The following is a 19422-nucleotide window of genomic DNA, read 5'->3' as shown; positions in this document are numbered from 1 at the left end:
TTTGGGTCTTTTTCTTCTTTTCGCAACTGATGTACAAAGAACACCCACGACCAAAATTCGTATATAGGCCTACATGTACAAGTTTGCTGAATAAAATTCATTCACTTTTTCTTTTCAAATTTCAATCTGGGCGTCAATTTGTATTCATTGGAAATGTTAACAGAATATTTCCTTTTAACATGTTCAAGGGCTGTACAAAGTCGGCTCATGGGGAAAGTGGAGGGGAGCATTTTCATTTCTCTCAACTTGTAGCACTCTCGGACCCCATGTTAGAACTTGAACTGTATTATTTATCATACTTCATTAGAGAAACAAGAGCTTGTGGAGATGGGGGCGGGGGGGGGGGGGGGAGGTAGAGGCTACGTTTGCGACTGCTTTCGGAAATCTGTAAACTTTATTTGAAAAATTTAAACGTTTTTAATGTACATAATGTGCACGGGCACCTGACGTATTACATTTTTCTCATGATATAAAAAATACTCCCCTTACCTATAAATAAACACTTGTATTATTAGGTAAGCGGAGTAATTTTTATATTAAAATTTTATGAAGTTAGATGCCTTTGATTATGTGTGATTTTGTTATTTTCATAACGTTATGTTTAATATTGTAATATTGTTCATAACGTATGCAGTTTTTACGGAAAAAAGTCTTCCGACAATTACTTTGTTTACACTTCGCATTGAGTGATCCGGTATATAGGCGCTCAAAAATATTAGCGATGATTTCACCAATATTGTAAATAATCAGTATATTTCGCAAGAATGTTTTTAATTTGAATTGATCAGATTGTTTTTTAAACAGATGAACTTACGAATATTGCCACTGAAACTTTTAGCAATCGAAGTCCATAGCAGACGACATCATCTTACCGACAGTGACGTAAATAATTCAGACCTGGAGGGAGTGTAATGAAGTCAGGTAATTGTACACGTGTATACATGATTAATGAAAAAAGTTGGGTTTAAAATGCTGTACGTAAAATTATTTAGTATGTATTGAATATCATTATTGTAGATGGATTTTTCCATTCAAACAGGCATGCATTGTATATGTTATGTTTACCACTTCTATAGATCCATACTTTTTCACAGAGTATGGACAAGGAGTGGTAAACATGTGACCGTCCCAGTTTATATTTGTATTCATTTTTGTATGTCTTGATATTCATAAATATGTATGATTGAAGAACAATACATTGATTTAGGGAAAATGAATGAATTTCTTCATACCTAGTCCTGGAAAAGAATATGACAAGAATTGCAACTAATTTCTTACCTGGATTAAACTTGAAAGATTTAAATTGACTTCTTAGGACCATTCAGAGTTTTGTGGAACACCTTTCACAACTTAATGGGACATGGTGAATTTGATGATTTGGTGTTTAATTTTGATGTTTTTTCTATTATTGTACATGTTGTAAGTGTTTGAATTTTATGATTTTTTTTTTGTCTTCCTCAGGAAATGGATTCCTTACTCTTACTTGGAATTTTAGTTGCAATATTGGTCATAATATTTCTTCTGATGCAAATGTACCGACACTACCGGCTACAGCACTATGAGGTTCCAGCAAGAGACATCACAAAGGGACACAAGTTCTTCATGGTGGACCAGTTTCCAGAGCAGACCTATTGCAATGTGGATCACAATAAAATCAAACATGGTGCTTGCTGTGACAGTTGTGGTATTTGTGTCGACGATCACAACATGAAGGAGGCCAATAAAAAGATCCCTTGCAAACCAGTGGCCGTTGCAGGTTCTAAGCTTGAACATCACTGGGTGCAAGGTAATCTCCCTTTGTACAGCAAATGTGCAACGTGTGGGGAAGACTGTGGTACAATGCCTCATATCTGTGATAAAAAATGTGCTTGGTGCCAACAAACTATCCATGAAGGGTGCTCTCCTAAGTCAGACTTTTGTGATTTAGGACCAAACAAAACTGCCATCATCCCCCCAACCTGTATCAAGTTGAAGAGTGTGGGAATAAAAGGAAGGAAACATCTAGTCATCAAAGAAGCCTCCATTCCTGATATTGAGAACTGGAGTCCTCTTATTGTGATAGGCAATAGAAAAAGTGGCAATAATGATGGAGATTACATACTACGTTCTTTCAAGACTCTTTTGAATCCCACCCAGGTGAATATATACAAATGTACTTTGATTGAAAAATAGAATTATGCCTACTGGTGCATTGAAAAACCTAGATATTTACCAGTACATGTACTAACTTTTGAAAAAAGTGTAATCACTATATAAATATACTACATTATAATACTGTAGTTAAAATTTAGAAAGTTTACAACTGTTACATGAATCTTGTTTGTATGAGATATTATGTATTGAGAAAATGTGATGAATTTGATTTGATGTGCTATCCTACAGGTGATAGATCTGAATGACGATTCCCCAGAAAATGCATTAGAATGGTGTCGACTACTCCCGACCGTCACATTCAGGGTGTTGGTCTGTGGTGGAGATGGGACCATTGGCTGGGTGCTGAATGCAATAGAATCCTTAAAATTACAGGTAATGCTACATGTCATTGGTATTAGTTTAAGGTACTGTATGCAGGTTTATTTCCCCCTGTGTCATATTTAATTTCTCACGTATTGTTGTTCTGTGGTTTCATCAGTATTTGTCGGTCGACATCCATTTTTGTGGATTTAATGAAAATTGCAGTTTCAAGGATACATAAATTTATGGACATTGATCCTATCAATACTATGTACTAATAAAATCAGTACTATGTATTAATAAAAATTGCAACAAAAAATCAACCACAAAATACACAAAAATTGGTATTCAGTTGATATCGATGAAGATACAGTATTTTAAATTCACCCTTAAAATGATGTGTCAAAAAAGATCAAATATGTAACATATAAAATCAAGTTACAGAATACTGTATATTCATTTTTTTTTTGTTGGGGGGGGGGGGGGGGACCGTGTCACAAAATTGTGAAAATAGAAAAAAAAAGTGTAACTTTTTTATTTGCATCAGTCATTTTTTGTGATTTTAAAAGTTCCTAATAGCAAACAATACCAGATTTAAGTCCTTGGAGTTGAACTTTAATTCAAACAATTTGAAGAAAATTTCTCAAATATTCATCAGTTATTCAACTGATTTTATTTTATTTAAGCAGTTAATAGTTCAGAATACATATTTATACAGCATACAACAAATTAAAGATTTATCTGTATATCACCAACAGTTATTATTTCATTTTATAGATTGATTGATGTAAATTTTGATTAGAAGGTTTCAGAACATGAAGATTCATTTTAGTGGAATGATAATTGATAATTTCAAGCAAATATGAAATGATATTTGAATTGTTTGATTTGCAGATTCCACCACAAGTCGCCATCTTGCCACTTGGGACTGGAAACGATCTGTCACGTGTGTTGGGTTGGGGGGAGGGATACACTCATGAAGATCTAGATGTCAATGATTTCATGAGGCAACTACAGCAGGCAAAGCCTGTGAAACTGGATAGGTAAATCATTTATGAAACACAATTTTATAAAATTTCATATCTCTAAGTGTTTACAAAGAAATGAATTCTAACTTCAACCAAAAAAATGTCTTAACTCTGCTGTAACTTAAGTATGAATAAAAAATCAAGATCTTCTGTTGTTAGTTTAGAATAAGAATGTAATGGGGTATTTATTAATTGAGATTTTTTTCTTTTATTTCAGATGGGCTGTTCGAGTTATCAATACAAAGAAAGTGATAGGAAAAACAAAGAAAGTATGTGTTTAATTTGTGTGCCATGTTTTTGCTCATTGACTTTATTTTATCGGTAATCAAAGCATAGAACATATTCAAGGTGAAAATTTACTCAAAAGTAACCATGACAAATATTACTCATATATGATACCTTTATCAGAGAATATGTTGAGAGCCTTAAGGAATATAGAAGCATAAATGTTGGTGATCTTACAACATGTTATGAAGGTGTTGATACTTACACGTAAAAGGAAGTTATCTACACTTTCCACTTAATTTAAGATCAGACGATGAAGCATCAGTACAAACCAGTAGTTTTTCTGTGAAATGCAATGATATGTTTTGATTAATCAAATTCATTGATTTGATAGATAATTAAAATTAATTAGGATTAATAGGTGTGTTTTGTGGGTGTGTTTTCTATGTACATGTATGTTATTTAGAAATGCACAACACATCTTGATTGTCAGCGACATATATTTATATGCTGATTTTGATTGACATTTCCTGAATCACTTTGTAGATGATAATGAATAACTATTGCTCTATGGGTGTGGATGCACTAGTGACTTTGAACTTTCACAGACAGAGGGAATCCAAACCATGGCTATTTGCACACAGACTCATTAATAAGGTACCTCTCTCTCTTTCTCTCTCTCTCTCTCTCTCTCTCTCTCTCTCTCTCTCTCTCTCTCTCTCTCTATTAAATGACATACTAACTTTTGAAATGAATTTCAATGTAATACATTTCTTTAAAATTGTGATAAGGGACATTGCTCAGGTAATAATTTAATGTAGATGAAAGTACTTCTTATTAAAAAAAAAAAAAAATTACCATTAAAAAAATTGCAGACCAGAATCAGTCACTTTTTTCTGTTGTATCATGCTGTTACACAACATTATCATGAAAATTAAATTGTATTAGATTATAGTTTATTTAATTGTTTACTATAAACATGGAGTTGTCATATACTGTAGTGAAAGCCCATTGTTAAATTTACCAATTCGAGTTATCTCTCTTTGTTTAATACCCATTTCAACTCATACGACTGCCTCTGGGTACTTTTCAACATGTATAGGCTAACATTTTTCTAGAAATATTAAATATTAGATAATTTTCAGAGAAAAAAATTGATAAGCATTTCAATCATTATTTAAAAAGCTAAGATTCTTGAATACTTTCAAGTACACATGGAATCATGCATTGTTTCTACATAATGAACCCGATTGAATTTCATGATTTTTCAGACACGAGGTAAAATCAGGTCTTGATTCTATATGTACATGTAGTAATTGATTAGATAAGTAATTAGAATAGTATTTGCGTTAAAATAATATCTTTTTGTCAGTCATATTGTTATTATAATGATCTCCAAATTGGACAAAGAACAAAGAATAGCCCTGTCTTAAAATAGATACTAGTACATTTACTTAATTTCTTCAGTTAAAAAAACATAATAATGTTTGTTAGATATCCAAACTTTTAAATAAATCTTTGACATTTAATGGCATTGTTTTGATCATTTTTTTTATCAACCAATAAATACGTTGCAGATGTGTATATACTAAAGATTTTGAGGACAAATGTTTTGCATACACACACACACTATAGTTTACAGTTATTTTCAGTTCGATTCTTCAAAAGAATATCCATTTCGCTGTTTATGTTCCGTCTTGAAACTCTAATGAATATCTTTCAAACATAATAAACCCTGTTACTTGTAACGATAAGGTCTGTTGAAACTAAAGAGAAAAAGTTCTCACAGTGGTGAAGTATGGAGATGACAGTTATAACGCGAGTAAAGTCGGTTAAACCTCGGACCACCATTGTCATCTCCCGCCAAAATCCGGAGTGGAACGTTCGAACGGAACTCTGTGAACTCTCACTTAGCCATCGATACTTAATGTTTATTTACCGTTCTTAATTGAAAGCATAACCTACTCGGCGGGAAATTGTACCACATTATGACAGAATAAAAAATGAAGTAGCGTTTTATGATGTGATGTGTATTAAAAGGGGGCGGATTTGTCCTGCAAACAAACTAATAAAAAATATTCGAACTCTTAATGTTGGGGGTGGAGTGACGATTTTATTCCCATTATCAGATTCTTCCGCTGTAGAAAGTACTGTTTTGCACCCATTTTACAAATTGGTTTAAGAACTTTCTTTGTTTTTTGAGCTTTTTCTGTGTGTTTAATTTTAGAATTGGGTTGGAGAATAGTACTTGAAGTGTAAAAAGTCACATAATTCATGTAATTGTTTCGGGAGGGGGTGTTTGGTTTGTAACTTTTTATATACTCTGCCGCAAAAAAGTAAGGAAGTCTTTCTTTCTCGTCTCACTTATTTCCATGATACAAAACAGGCTGAGAAAGTTTGAATTGGTTTACAGCTGAGATTTTAATCGGACGATATTTCAAGCCATGTTTCCATATTTTCCTATTAATCGCCGTAATTTGGATTCGGAGTACATCATTAAAATCCAGAAAAAATCCAGCCGTAACACATTCGTGAAATAAAACAGATACACAAAGTTCGCGTCGTCCGGATCGCGAAATACTGGAAACTGACCTTATAACTAATATATCAAAGGCAAGCCTAATAACCCATTTTCATATTATTTCAATTAAATTTGGATTTGAATATTTCTGCACCGTTCCTGTGCATTTTTTCGGCCTGCGTTTGTATATACATATGGTTTATATAACGGTTAGCACAAGCGTAAACATCAGGCGCATGTTTTCGATGACACCGACAACCCTCACTGCAAGTTCTCAAGGAAGATGACACGAAAATGAGGGGTTTTGAAGAAAAACTGTTCCATCGGTGATTGTGGGTTGTCATTTTTTTTTTTACTGTGCTCAGATCTAGAACTTCAAGGCCCCGGCGAGAGACGGCTGGGAGAGGCTGGTGACAGATGGATGGGTTTCGGGGGGAGTTGCCCGTCGTTAGAAGCTGGCAAATTTCACTTATTAAGAAGCCGGTGGGGGGTTTCAATTTTGATGCGATTTGCAGAGAACTACTTTTTTTTTTGCACGTTCTACCACATATTTTTAAAAAACCACAGAAAAGCACAACAAATTAATATGAAAAGAAAAATAACAGTAATCTACTTTTGGTTGATTTTTATTTTAGAATGACTTTTCATCTTTTTTATTATAATTTTTTTCTTTTGATTTGCAAATAAAGTTAAGCGCTCCTTAAAATATGATTGAGCGTAATGGACTATGATTGAACGTAATTTACAGCAAAGCTAATATTCTTTGACTGACTACATAAAAGAGATACATGTACATGCACAAACACCGTCACCTGTGTGAAACAGAGCAGCCCTTGGACCGCACGAATCCATAATGACAATTACTGCTTTTGTTTATTTCTTTTTTTTTTACCAACAATTAGACCATGTCTTTGATGTGACCCCCCATCCCATAGATCTATATCTCTCACCCCACAGAATCAAACAAAAACTCGCTGCTTCCCTCGATGCTATCTATGCTGTCGAAGCGACTTCGTGTAAATGAAAGTGGTTTCAAGGGGAGATAAGATTCCAATAATCTTGTATATACTTCGATGAAGGGTTTGCTGAAAAAAATGAGTGATTTTTTTCCCACAAGAAATATGACTTTGTCACTATAGTGTACGTGCGAGGGAATCAGATCTCGCGAATTCTTGATCTTGGTGATATTTCTGAAGGACGTATAGCATCTGTTCTTGTTTGCATTTCAAGAAATTTATCAGCGACCAAATAAAAATTAGAACATTTCTAAGAGATTCATTGAACTAAACATAATTTTTTGAAAGGAAAAAATCATAATTTTAGAAATGGTATGCTCTCTCATTCAAATGCATGTAAATGTTCATTATTTTATAGAATATCAGAGATTATTATACAGCACGTGTCTTATTCCTTATACATGTATAACGAGATCCTGAATGGACGTTTTGTCGATACAAGTAGTTTTTGGGGGGGGAGGAAATGATACAAACTGCACTATCAACTAACTTAACTGTCTTTTTCAATGTTATTACTATAACATTTTCTCTCTTATAGCTGTGCTACTTTTACTATGGGACCAAGGATGTTTTAGAAAATGAGTGTAAAAACTTGCATAAAAAAATTAAGGTAACTACTGCCTGAAACGTATATGGATTTATAAGTGCATCATAAAAATAATAATTTGAAATGCAAATAGTCTTTATTACAATTTTGTATATGTACATGTAGATACTTAAGATATTCACCATGGATATAATTTGTATTTTGTTGATCAGGTGGAACTGGACGGACAACTGATTGAGCTGCCAGAGATTGAAGCGATAGTCATCCTGAACATCAGTAGCTGGGGCGGGGGATGCCAGCCCTGGGGGGCTGGCCATGACGAAAACAATCAATTAAAACCGGCAAGGTATGGAAAATAAGTGTATGCTCTGTGGGCAGACCTTACGCAAGTGATGAGGTCTTTAAAACCATTGGCTTTTGTACCTTTATGTTTTTTATTAAACGAGAGAGAGAGAGAGAGAATAATCGCGACTTCTATCAAGAAAAATGACTAGTTATTTGTGATAGGACTAGACTGGACAGCGTAACCACAGGGAAAAAACACGAAAACAAAACAGCAGAATGAATGAACATGTTCTAAATGATTGGGATTATATACGACATATAAAAAGAAAAAAATGCTATAACTTCGACTCTGATTACAAGAAATGTCTCATATTTGCATATTGACCTTGAAATTAATCAGGAAGCATTATTCCGAGGTATTTAGTCCGGGTTTTTTCTTTTTGCACAGAGACCATAAATTTGACTACATAAACAATTGCCACATTGATGTAGAATAAACAGTTTATGCAACATCTGTGTTGGGGCACTTAATTTATGTCCCAAACTGAAATATCTACACCATATGTCCTTCGCTGATAGAAGGGAAATTCCCATCCCCGTCAACCTCGGCGTGTCGGGGTTGCGATTCTCACTGGTATCAAATAATACTTTTCTCTCTATCTGATAAACAGATAAATGGCTTTATCTTGAGACTGCAACTGCACTGCATCTCAAAGCTCTTTGTCTCCTTTACCCAGCCTTCTATTTTTCTTTACTACAAATCCTTGAGAAATTTCAACATGAGTAATGATATTTGACAATGGTAATGGGATTTGGGAAAAAAAGACGATTTGTTAAAGCTGCTCAAAAGTGACATTACTGGAAATGATGGAGACGTCAGAGCTTCAACTTATTTGATAATCTGCTGCAAGGAAACGGGTTTATTTGATAATCTGTCGCAATCAGGAATCTACAGATAAAACTGTATGTATGTCGGCAATATGACAACACTAGGGAATAAAGAGCAGCCCCTTCTAAGGGACTCTTAAAATAATAACACTGGAAGATTGTACATGTCCGTGACACGCGAACTGCACTATTTAAGATTCGGGTCTCGTAGCACGTAAAGTGTTAAATCATGGCGGGAGTTAGTTTATAGTCCTAGATTCCGACGGTTTGTTATATAAATCTTTAGATATTGTGCAGAAGTAGCCATATTTTTTTGCGAGCGTAAATACTTTTGACTTTTGAATGGCATTTGAACAAGATTTTCCCAGGCCCAGAGAGAACGTAAAGACGGTGGGAAACTTTCACGTGTCATGCCGACCTGATATATACTCTGATTCTTATTTATGTCATTTCTATAAGTCAGTGAGATTCGGGTCCTTAAGTCGGACCCCCGGGGCCTGTCATAACACTCGACGGAAAAGTAATATACAGTGTATGTATACTGGGTCATGAGGAAAACGGGGTTAGGAAAACACCCGGTGCGAATTTGCATGTCTCTATAATTTTGCCAATTTATACAAAGTGCAAACCAAAGTTTATCCAGTTTTTATGGACGTTCAAAAATATTATTTAAAACTTACCACGTAGATTACGAAAATTCATTTTTATTTTCCGAAGATTTCCTGGAGCACGTATATAAATTTTGCTCTTTTTTTATTTCAAAAGGTGTCATTCACAAAAAAATTAGCATTGATAAGAATAAGAGCTTTTCAGATGAAATAAAATGCTCTTAAAGAGAAGTCCCACCTTTTGTTTAACAAATTGTGTAAAGTTAATATAAAAAATTGAATAATTTGTATGAATTACAGCATGTACATTGTACAAGTTTTTTTTTAAATAAAGATTTAGTGACATTACTTTTTAATTTATTCATTCATGTTGTAGTAAATTATACTATTCACGTCTTAAAAGTTGCAATTCTATGCTTCAAAAAATCAAGAAGGATGTTGATTTAAATTATTCCCTTTGACTTGTGAGAAATACGAGATGAAGACAGCTTAGTGGCCTCAAAGTTCAAGGTCAAAGGAATGTGATTTGTAATGTTCAAGGTCATTTATAAAAAGCAGTGTAATATTCTAGGTCATTTTGCATTACTCAAGGTCAGTTATCAAGAAAGTTCAAGGTCAAAATCATCATAATAGTTGTCATTGGTAGTGTTCAATATAACTAAACTTGGGGTATTATTAATTTAGCGTTTCGCCTAATATGAATCTTGATATGACGTTAAAAAAATTGATCAATCATAATGTCTAACAACCTCGTCTTGTTTGTGCTACAGTTTCAACGATGGTATGCTGGAGGTGATGGGCATATACTCGTCCTTTCACATCGCCCAGCTTCAGGTGGGCCTAGCTGACCCTATCAGACTCGGTCAGGCCAAGATTGTCAAGGTAAGAGCACACAGTGTTTATTAAAAATATCTGCAAGGCAGCGTTGTGGGAAAGTGCAAAAGTATTACAGGTAAAAAGAAAACAGGTGTGATATTTTTATCCAGGTGTTAGTCACACCCCCGTAAACCTACTTGTCCACCAGGACCTATGTGGTTTTGTTTGGATTTATTTTGGTTTGTTTTATAGAAATTTCCCACAAGGGCGCCTCGTAAATTAAATATTCCACACAAAAAAAATAGCAATGAACAAATTTATGTTAAGTTTTTGGTTTTGCAATCCCTATGTTTAGGTGGATAGGGGGTTGTAGACATATTGAAATAAAAATTAGTATTATTTCATGTATAATTTCTATTTTTATTAGGTTAGAAAATGACAAGTTTGTGTATCTTTACCTGTAGATTAGTTTGAGCGGGGGTAAGGTACCGATGCAGGTGGATGGAGAGCCGTGGGAGCAGCCCCACCCCGCCGAGTTAATCCTGACCCCCCACAGCCAGGCCACCATGCTGTCCACTGCCTAGGAATAATACTCCTCTGTGATTAGTCCCATTTGATGTTAATTGTTAATTTATTAGCATGTACTGTATAAGACAAATCATTCGTGGCTTTTTTGGGGTTGTAATAACGATTACCGTGATAAAACGCAGGTGATGATTACGACCAGGTGACTCATGTTAAAGGATATGGAACAATTTTTTGGGTTATTTCCCTTAGGAAGTTCCAGCTACGTTGACCAACGGCAGAATGACTGGTCTGTCTTTTAAGGAGGTCGGTTAATCAACAATTTAACCATCAAATCTTCCTTGAATTTTTCTAAAGGAATTTTAAGCTGTAAACTGTTATTTGGTAAAGAAAAATTCCATATACTTTCGCTTTGAAATTTATAGTTTTTAATACTTTTATCTTTAAATAGAGCTCTTCTTTTTAGGGAGACCAATGTAGTCTTAATATAGCCACGACTGTCCAGCCCTCTTAATAGAGTAAAACGATGCGTGCATTTTTTTTCATTTATGAACTATAAAGTATTAAATATGAAAAAAATAAATATCCGTAAGGAGTATAAGTGTATAATTATAATCTATGAAGATTCCGTCACTTAAAAAAAAATATGTCCACGTATTTTATTTTATTTTTAATGAAATACTAGTACCGCAGGAGCAAAAAGCCTTTCATTGTCGATCTCGTATTACTTAATGTGTTGTCTGTCCTCAATGGAGAAATGTCTTCTTTTTACATGAAAAGGCGAACGAGAAGAAAGATGCCATTTATCATTATAGTCCTCTGTCGTGTAATTATATGGCATGAAATGGAGCATCCTCGGTGTGTTAAAATGACTAGACAATTTTTACCTTACTTTTATAGATGTACTTTAACAATAAATGAAATATTTTCAGATTGAACATTGAAACGGCAAGGTCACGATTATGGTCAAAATTTATGTATCCGTTTTTAATGTTCACATTGCTCTTGTAAGGCATTTTTAGTTGTCAATCAATAAAAACGATAGTTTTTAGATTCCTGCACTTTGAATTCAAAGGTATTTAATGTATATGTATAGTCGCTATCTTGGTGCAACAAAGCGTGCCCTGAATTGAAAAAATTCTAGTAAGTTTTGTCGCATTTTTTGACACCATCTAAAAATTTTAAACTTTCATATTTCAATACCTCTCTTTGACACTACATACTTCGTGTTTATGTAATCGACATTTTATTGTCTGATGTTTTTGTATTTTAAATCTGAATAGTTACTTCATGTACGTACATAAAATTGTTCTTAACAATTTTCTTTTTCCATAACATTTTTTTGTCTTAATTTTATTTTATTTTTAAAGAATGTATTTTATTTTATTCATATCTCCATGGACACCCACCATTAGACTATGAACTGCACAGTCTCTGTTTGAAAGAGCAGTATTATTTAAGTTATAGTATACTAGTTTTTAATTGCATTGTTCATGTGTCCCTTGGATACCATTATTCCTTTTATATTTTGTATATTTATTTAATCATTATTTATTTAACACATTCCTATTTTATGGTTTTTATTTTTCTCTTTTATTATATTTATCTTTTATTTTTCGTATTTGCAATATGTACACGTTCACAGTCCTTGTTGAGACGATAAATCAATGGCTCTATCCAATATTCCGCATTGGCAATAGGAAATTAGTTCACTTTTATTTGTTTTGTATTTCAATAAAATATCATTACAATTGCCTGCCATTGCTGTTATAATACTCTTGGGTTTTTCGTCATTTAAAATAAACCATGTTTTATAGTATTGGTTAATGCGAACAGTTTTGTTTCGTGTAGACTTTCAGTGAATCAGGACCTTTTTAATGCACAATGTGCACGTGATAATCACAAACCATATATCCAAGAAATGGAAAATGTTTTAAACAGCCACACATATTTTCATGGAAGTTTGAAGGCTTTCACAATTGAAAAGACAAAACTGCGTAACACTTGTCTACCTTACTTATTAATTAATATACGTATTTTATACTTATGTCACAATGTATTTTACTCTAGTCTCGCACGATTGATCTCCTGATTAAGATACCATTAAGTGTCCAATCCTGTAGTATAACATATTCTGTATAACGTCTTAAATTTTTTTAAAATACTTACTGTCGTATATAATGGAAGTAATATTCATATACCCTTCATTCATAATTGATACTCTTAAACAACAGTGTTTTGTCTATAATTTTTCATGTTAAATCCAGCCTTTGTTCCCATATATGTAGATTAAGTAATCATCTAGTTGTTACTTCAACATGTAATTGAATTTGTACTTTTATTCACGGATATTTCAACTTCAATTTTTCCCTCTTTAACCTTTTTATCCATTTTAAATTTATTTCAATTGGAATTCTCTACGGCGGGTTTCCGACGAGCTCTGTGTTATCAGTTTTTATCTCGAACTGCATTTGATTATCTTTGAAAATGACGGAAGCAAAGTTATAGAAGAGATAACAAATCTGCTAGCAATTGGCCTCTCTTTTTGTTTTTATTTTTTATTTGCAAATGAACACATTTCGAAAATTAATCTGGTCGTTAGGGTTGACTTATTGCAGTAATTCATGTTCTCTCCTCTCCTCCTATGGTCTCTGTTACACTTTCTGACAGTTTACTGGCGTTGGGATGGAAAGGCTAAAGGCTATACTGTCATGGTTATGCTCTTATTGCTTGAAGTGGACTGCTAAAGATAGAAGAATTATGGTCAAGAAAATTTTTTCTCGAGATTATGTTTCATTATTTTTTTCATGTTATCTTTATGATCGAGATACTTTGATTTTCCTCTTCAAAACTCTTTGTTCACGTTGAAAATTGACTTTGAACTTTTGACTTTGCATTGATTACCGACTATTTGGGGGGGGGGGGGGGGGAGGTGGAAGGGGGGTCATAGTTAACTTGGATACTAGTATAGTACCATGATACCTTGTCAGATTTATATACATGTATCTATGTAATTATCATGCTAATACGTTGTCATGACATGTATGTAAATGTTGATTGTGAAATTGTTATGTTTCATACGTTATAGCTGCGTGAATTAGAAAATAAAAGTAAGAGAAACTACCAAGCATTGCAGTCTTTCTATATTTTTTTTATATTTTCCACCCAAAAAATTGTTTGAATGTCTTCATACTTGTGTCATATTAAAGCTGGATGTCCATTAAGCTTTCTTTGGTTTGTGAACAATATTCTTTTGAATGAACTTCGATTAAAACGATAAACAATCTAAAATGTATTTATTGAAGATTTACAAGTGAGAAAAATGTAGAACTTACATTTAAAGTGATATTGTTTTAAGCTATAAAAGGGTATAGAAATAAAGATAACTTCTACATGTACACTGTATATAAGGCTTCAACGTTACGGTAGAATCAATTATATTGAAGTAGCGTTGTTTTCTCAATCGCTATGGGGTTATTTTTAGCTCGCCCGAGCTGAAAGCTCAGGTTTTCTGATCACTTTTTGTCCGCTGTCCGTCTGTCTGTCTGTAAACTTTTTACATTTTCGACTTCTCCAGAACCACTGGGCCAGTTTTAATCAAACTTGGCACAAAGCATCATTGGGTGAAGGGGATTCAAGTTTGTTAAAATGAAGGACCATGCTCTCTTTCAAGGGGAGATAATTAGGATTTATTGAAAATTTGTTGATATTTTTCAAAAATCTTCTTCTCAAAAACCCTTGGCCAGAAAAGCTGAAACTTGTGTTGAAGCATCCTCAGATAGTGTTGATTAAAGTATGTTCAAGTTATGGTCCACGGGGGTAGGATGGGGTCACAACGTTGGGGGGGGGGCGGGAAAAATTTACATAAGAAAATGTTTGTTATCTTTTTCTAAACACCACTTGCCTAGAAAAGCTTTAACTTTACTGAAAGCAACCTCAGATAATGCAGATTTAAATTCTTTCAAATCAAAATCTTTAGAAGTAGGTTGGGGCCTTATTTGGGGTTCCAATTTTACAAAGGAAAATATTTTGATTATTCACAAAAAATGAAATGTTATGATATATAATGGTTTTACTTAAATGCAAGCCTTTTGACATATTGTTGATTCTTTTAAATTGTTTAGACTTTGGCCCTTGGACGATTTTTGGGCCACACAAGGGGTTCAGAGTTTGATGTATATCCCATATATGAACAATTGTTTAGGATCTTTTTTGAGAACTGCAGTGTTCAACGATGTGGCTCATGGGCCTTTTGTTCATTTTATATTCTATGATTTTGGTCTAATAGCTATGGCATATCGACTTAAAAAAAAATTAAAATATAAAAAGCTATGATGTAACAAAGATTAGTAAAACTATGTAGTGTCGGTGATTAGGCAAACTATAGTCTGTAAATTGTTTCACTGTGTATCAATGATTGGAGACAGAATACTTAACAATCATGTTTATTTTTTTATCGATCATTTTGAATTACCAATAATGCTTTTATTGCCATACAGTATAACTATTCTTGTGAAATTTGCAATGTCATTATGATATCAATATTTATGACCTTTATGTATTGTTTTAAATTTGCTTGCAACGGAAATGGTAGAGACCTCCTTCTAAAATCAAAGGAAAATTTGATCAGCTGAAAATAAGGTTCGTCGTTGCTTTTAACTCTCATTTTATTTCATGGTATTTTTATGTAAATAGATAATTGTTCTTGTAGTATTGAACTACATATGATTTATTAGGATATTAGACTATGAAATAAAAACAACAAAGTGGTGCATTCTGAACCTGAATCATCTCTATTTTACAATTGTGAATTCTGCATCCAACTTTATCTATATCCGGTTCAGCGCCACCTTAGCAGAATCAGAAATTAATTCGCCCCCAAACAATTTAGGACCATCTTATTTCATATACAAATTTACTTTCATGACAGGATACAACGTTAAAGTACATGAAATATGATTACACATTGTATAAAGTCATGTTATTGGTAACAATAGTTTTTATTTTATATTCATCAACCAACACTACCACCAACTTCTTCCAACTTTTAATATCCAATGTATTTTGACGAATTAGAACCATCTTAAAAAGACCTTGGGCTTTCGGTAGGATGTAAGTATCTATTTCTTGCATCACAACAAGTTAAACTGACGCTGGTTTCAGGCGAAGAATACACAGATCGCGTAGTCTTTGCTAGAAAGCCAGACAAATCTTGTTGATTTCAAAGAGCCATGGCTGAGTGGCCAGCAATGAAATAGACAGGCCTACGTCATTGCTGTTTGACACAACTACCCAAAGTCCAAGCTCCTGTTAAAATGCTTTTATGAAATTGGCCAGTATACCCCTATCTTCTTGACTTAAAGCAAGTAATTATTCCAGGATATGCACGATAGTAAATAAATATCAAAGGAGATGATACATTGTATTATATGAGATGGAAGGGGAGGGAGAACTTTTGTAAGAGATGCATTAATCTGAGGGACCGGTCGTTGTATCTGTTCTGACATATACAATGAAATAATTTGTCATTTTAAGACCATTTGTCATATGAATTTCGGAATAAAATTGCTGCGCATTAAGGGATTTTCGCGGTCTCTGAACGGTGGTGACTCGGTTTAATGTCTCTCTGATTTGATGTCGGTCAGAGATTTTTATCCACTGTAGTATGAATTAACGAAGATAATCCAATTTAATTAAATCCCAACGGAACAAAACTTGGCAAAAGATATTCAATGAAAGATTTGTCCATTTTGATTTGAACTATAATTGGATCTTGAAGGAAAAGTTTGCTTTGGTTAAGATAATACTCGCTAATTAATCAACGTTGAATAAATTGTTGCCAAATTGTGCTTTGTGATCTTCAACAAACGGCATCGCCAGCAAATTTTTCAAGCCTTTTCATGCGTTTATGTTGTTTTAAGGTTGCGTTAAAACTTTAACGTTAAACTTTACATGCAATTAGTCGTCTATTTGCAAAATGTATTGAACGAGAAACTGTTTAATATTAATTCATAAAACGAAATTTTTAAGATTATCAAATTTAAAAATACTACTCTTCTTTATTTCTTTTTTCTTTCCTTTTTATGATTTGTTTTACTTTTAAATATGTTCACGAACTGACATCGATAAGTACGAACATGCGAAAATCAAAAACGTTAGCATGCTATTGCTAAATACATAAATCAGATACATGCGAACAGCCGCGGTGTCCTAGCGCTTTCTCCGTGATTCACCGCCGCGGCAGGTCCCCGTCGTATGATATTCCTCCCTGAAGTGCTTATTATATAATGAGACAATTAGGGAGAGTTGTAGTTGTCATATTGTATATTCTATATTTACGCCCATCATGTAAATTAAAATTTTTCAACAATTATGAAAGTTTTCATGTATACCATAAGATGGGACTTTCAAATAGGTATCACACTAAGTGTTTTTATTGCTTGATGGCTCTGAGAGCCATTCATAGCTCTAAGTTTGAACCCCTTACAAGCATCACGGTATGAAAACTGGGCCATATATCTTGGATTAACTTAATTCTGATCTCAGTCTTACTTTGTAAGTTCATTATATGACGCCTGCCCAGCTAGTAGCAAAGGTACATACATAAATGATCAAAATTGTATTAAATGTTTAAGTGCTGTTTTACATCTCATCGAGATTCTATTCTTTCTATACTGAGAGTCATTTGACTGAATTAGACTTCATATTGTAATTTTAAGTAACACTAGAATTAGACGTCAGTTCGTCTAATTCAGTCAAATGACTCTCAGTATAGAAAAAAATAAAATCTCGATGAGATCTAAAACAGCACACAAACATTTAGTACAATTTTGATCACTTATGCTTGTTCCTTTGCTACTAGCTGGGCAGGCGTCATACACCCTGACCAACATTGCTTTATATGTTCAGAGCTTCTATTTCTTGTTCAGTTGTAAAGGTGTTTTCCAGTTTTACGTCATTCGCAAGGTATACAATACTTTCTTCTCCAAAATGCATACACTTAAGCTTATCTATATGTACATACTGTATTATAATATAGATTCTTCTGTCCTAATATTTTTGTTCAAATTTTCATCATATCCTATAAACGCTAACCATATATCTATCTGTGCATGCCAACATTGTAAATATATGCTTGTATTATGCAACTAATTTTTGTTTGCATGCTTTTCTTCGCTGACATCGTACCATTTTATAAGTATAATATGCCACTTTTTTTTTTTTTTACATAAACTAATACCCGTACTTATTTCACACGTAATTTCAACAACCCGATAAATTCCCAAATCCTTCTCAATGTTTTTTAAAAATTGGTCTTGCCCTCAAATTTCTATGATTAATTTTTCTTTCTCATGTCAAAAATACATATAAATCATAGGCTTAAAAAGAAATACTTTTAAGAAATAAGAATTCGTTCAGGTGGAATTAATTTTGAGAAAACATTTAACGTTCCTTAGATCACTTTTAAAACGTGTCTTAATGGGGAAAAAATGTCACAAATGTTAATGTGTCTAATTTGTTAGTTACTTGTCGGTTCGTATCAATAGAGGGCAGTGAAATATGATATTACTCCATTTTGAACTGTTCGATGCTGTTCAATGGTTTTTTTATTTTGTGACAAAAGCCCTGAGAAGGTGTTAGCGTGCTTTGATATGATCAAGTTATTATTTTTCCTTGTAATATTTAGGTACATTAACATCATACGTGTACTTGTATCTACCCGTGAGCTGTTTATATTTGCTAGGAGGTTTACCATAATCGACTTCTGGGTTATTATATCATTTTCTCGGCCACTGCCTTATCATAACATTCCGTTCCATAACTTTGCTGAAAGTTCTATTGAACTGTTATAATGAATGAAGATAAAATCTAAATTTTCAGAGAGAAATTTTGGATGCTGGGTTGTTGTTTGTTGGGGGTTTTGTTTATTTTTTTTTGTCTACCCAAGTATGTTGTTATTTGACATTGCATTTGCTGTCGTTGAACGTTTTTGTTCAGCCTGCAGAGAGGTGGGTGTCTTGCTTGCGAAAACCCATCATAGTATCTCCACTCGCCTGTTCAATGAAGAGACATTTTACCGAATTTTATTTGATAAGATTATAAAAATGTACATACATATACATAATAATTTTATGACAATGTACCCATGATTTCCATCTATTATTCTGTAGTTTGTACATACTGTAAATAAGTATTTTCAATTCTCTACAGTGTAATTTCAGTTATGATAATAAAGTTCATTGTCATAATCTTATGAAGTGGTATCACAGAACTTGCACTCACGTTGTTTAAAATTAAATGAAAACAATCAATAGTAGGTACATGTACATTGTAATGACCACAGTGTGAAATGAGACTGAATTGACGCCAATCATTCTATTACTTGCATATACATGTACATATACATTTAAACTGTGCTTGTGCTACACATGCAAGTACAATTTCAAAATTTATGTAAATTTAAAAAAAAAAAATTAAAGAAAAATTTGACAGTTGATATAACTATGAA

At 33.3% G+C, this 19422-nt stretch overlaps 1 protein-coding gene across 2 annotated transcripts; it reads left to right on the top strand.

The window, feature by feature from the left end:
* Positions 1-695: 695 nt before the first annotated feature.
* LOC128167672 (diacylglycerol kinase epsilon-like) lies at positions 696-13686 on the top strand. 2 transcript variants are annotated; one of them, XM_052833521.1, is made up of 11 exons: positions 696-921; positions 1208-1363; positions 1462-2136; positions 2383-2526; positions 3349-3497; positions 3700-3751; positions 4254-4364; positions 7783-7854; positions 8004-8137; positions 10343-10454; positions 10853-13686. In XM_052833521.1, exons 2-11 carry the CDS (start codon positions 1361-1363, stop codon positions 10970-10972), a joined length of 1572 nt encoding a protein of 523 aa, XP_052689481.1. In that variant the 5' UTR covers positions 696-921; positions 1208-1360; the 3' UTR covers positions 10973-13686. The 2 variants fall into 2 exon arrangements, with proteins under 2 accessions (XP_052689481.1, XP_052689482.1); XM_052833522.1 differs by lacking the exon at positions 1208-1363.
* The last annotated feature ends 5736 nt before the right edge of the window (positions 13687-19422 follow it).

Source organism: Crassostrea angulata, chromosome 10 (genome assembly GCF_025612915.1).
Source record: "Crassostrea angulata isolate pt1a10 chromosome 10, ASM2561291v2, whole genome shotgun sequence".
NCBI classification, from domain to species: Eukaryota; Metazoa; Mollusca; class Bivalvia; order Ostreida; family Ostreidae; genus Magallana; species Magallana angulata.
The sequence above is the reverse complement of the archived record's forward strand: the minus strand, read 5'-3'. Positions and strand labels throughout refer to the sequence as shown.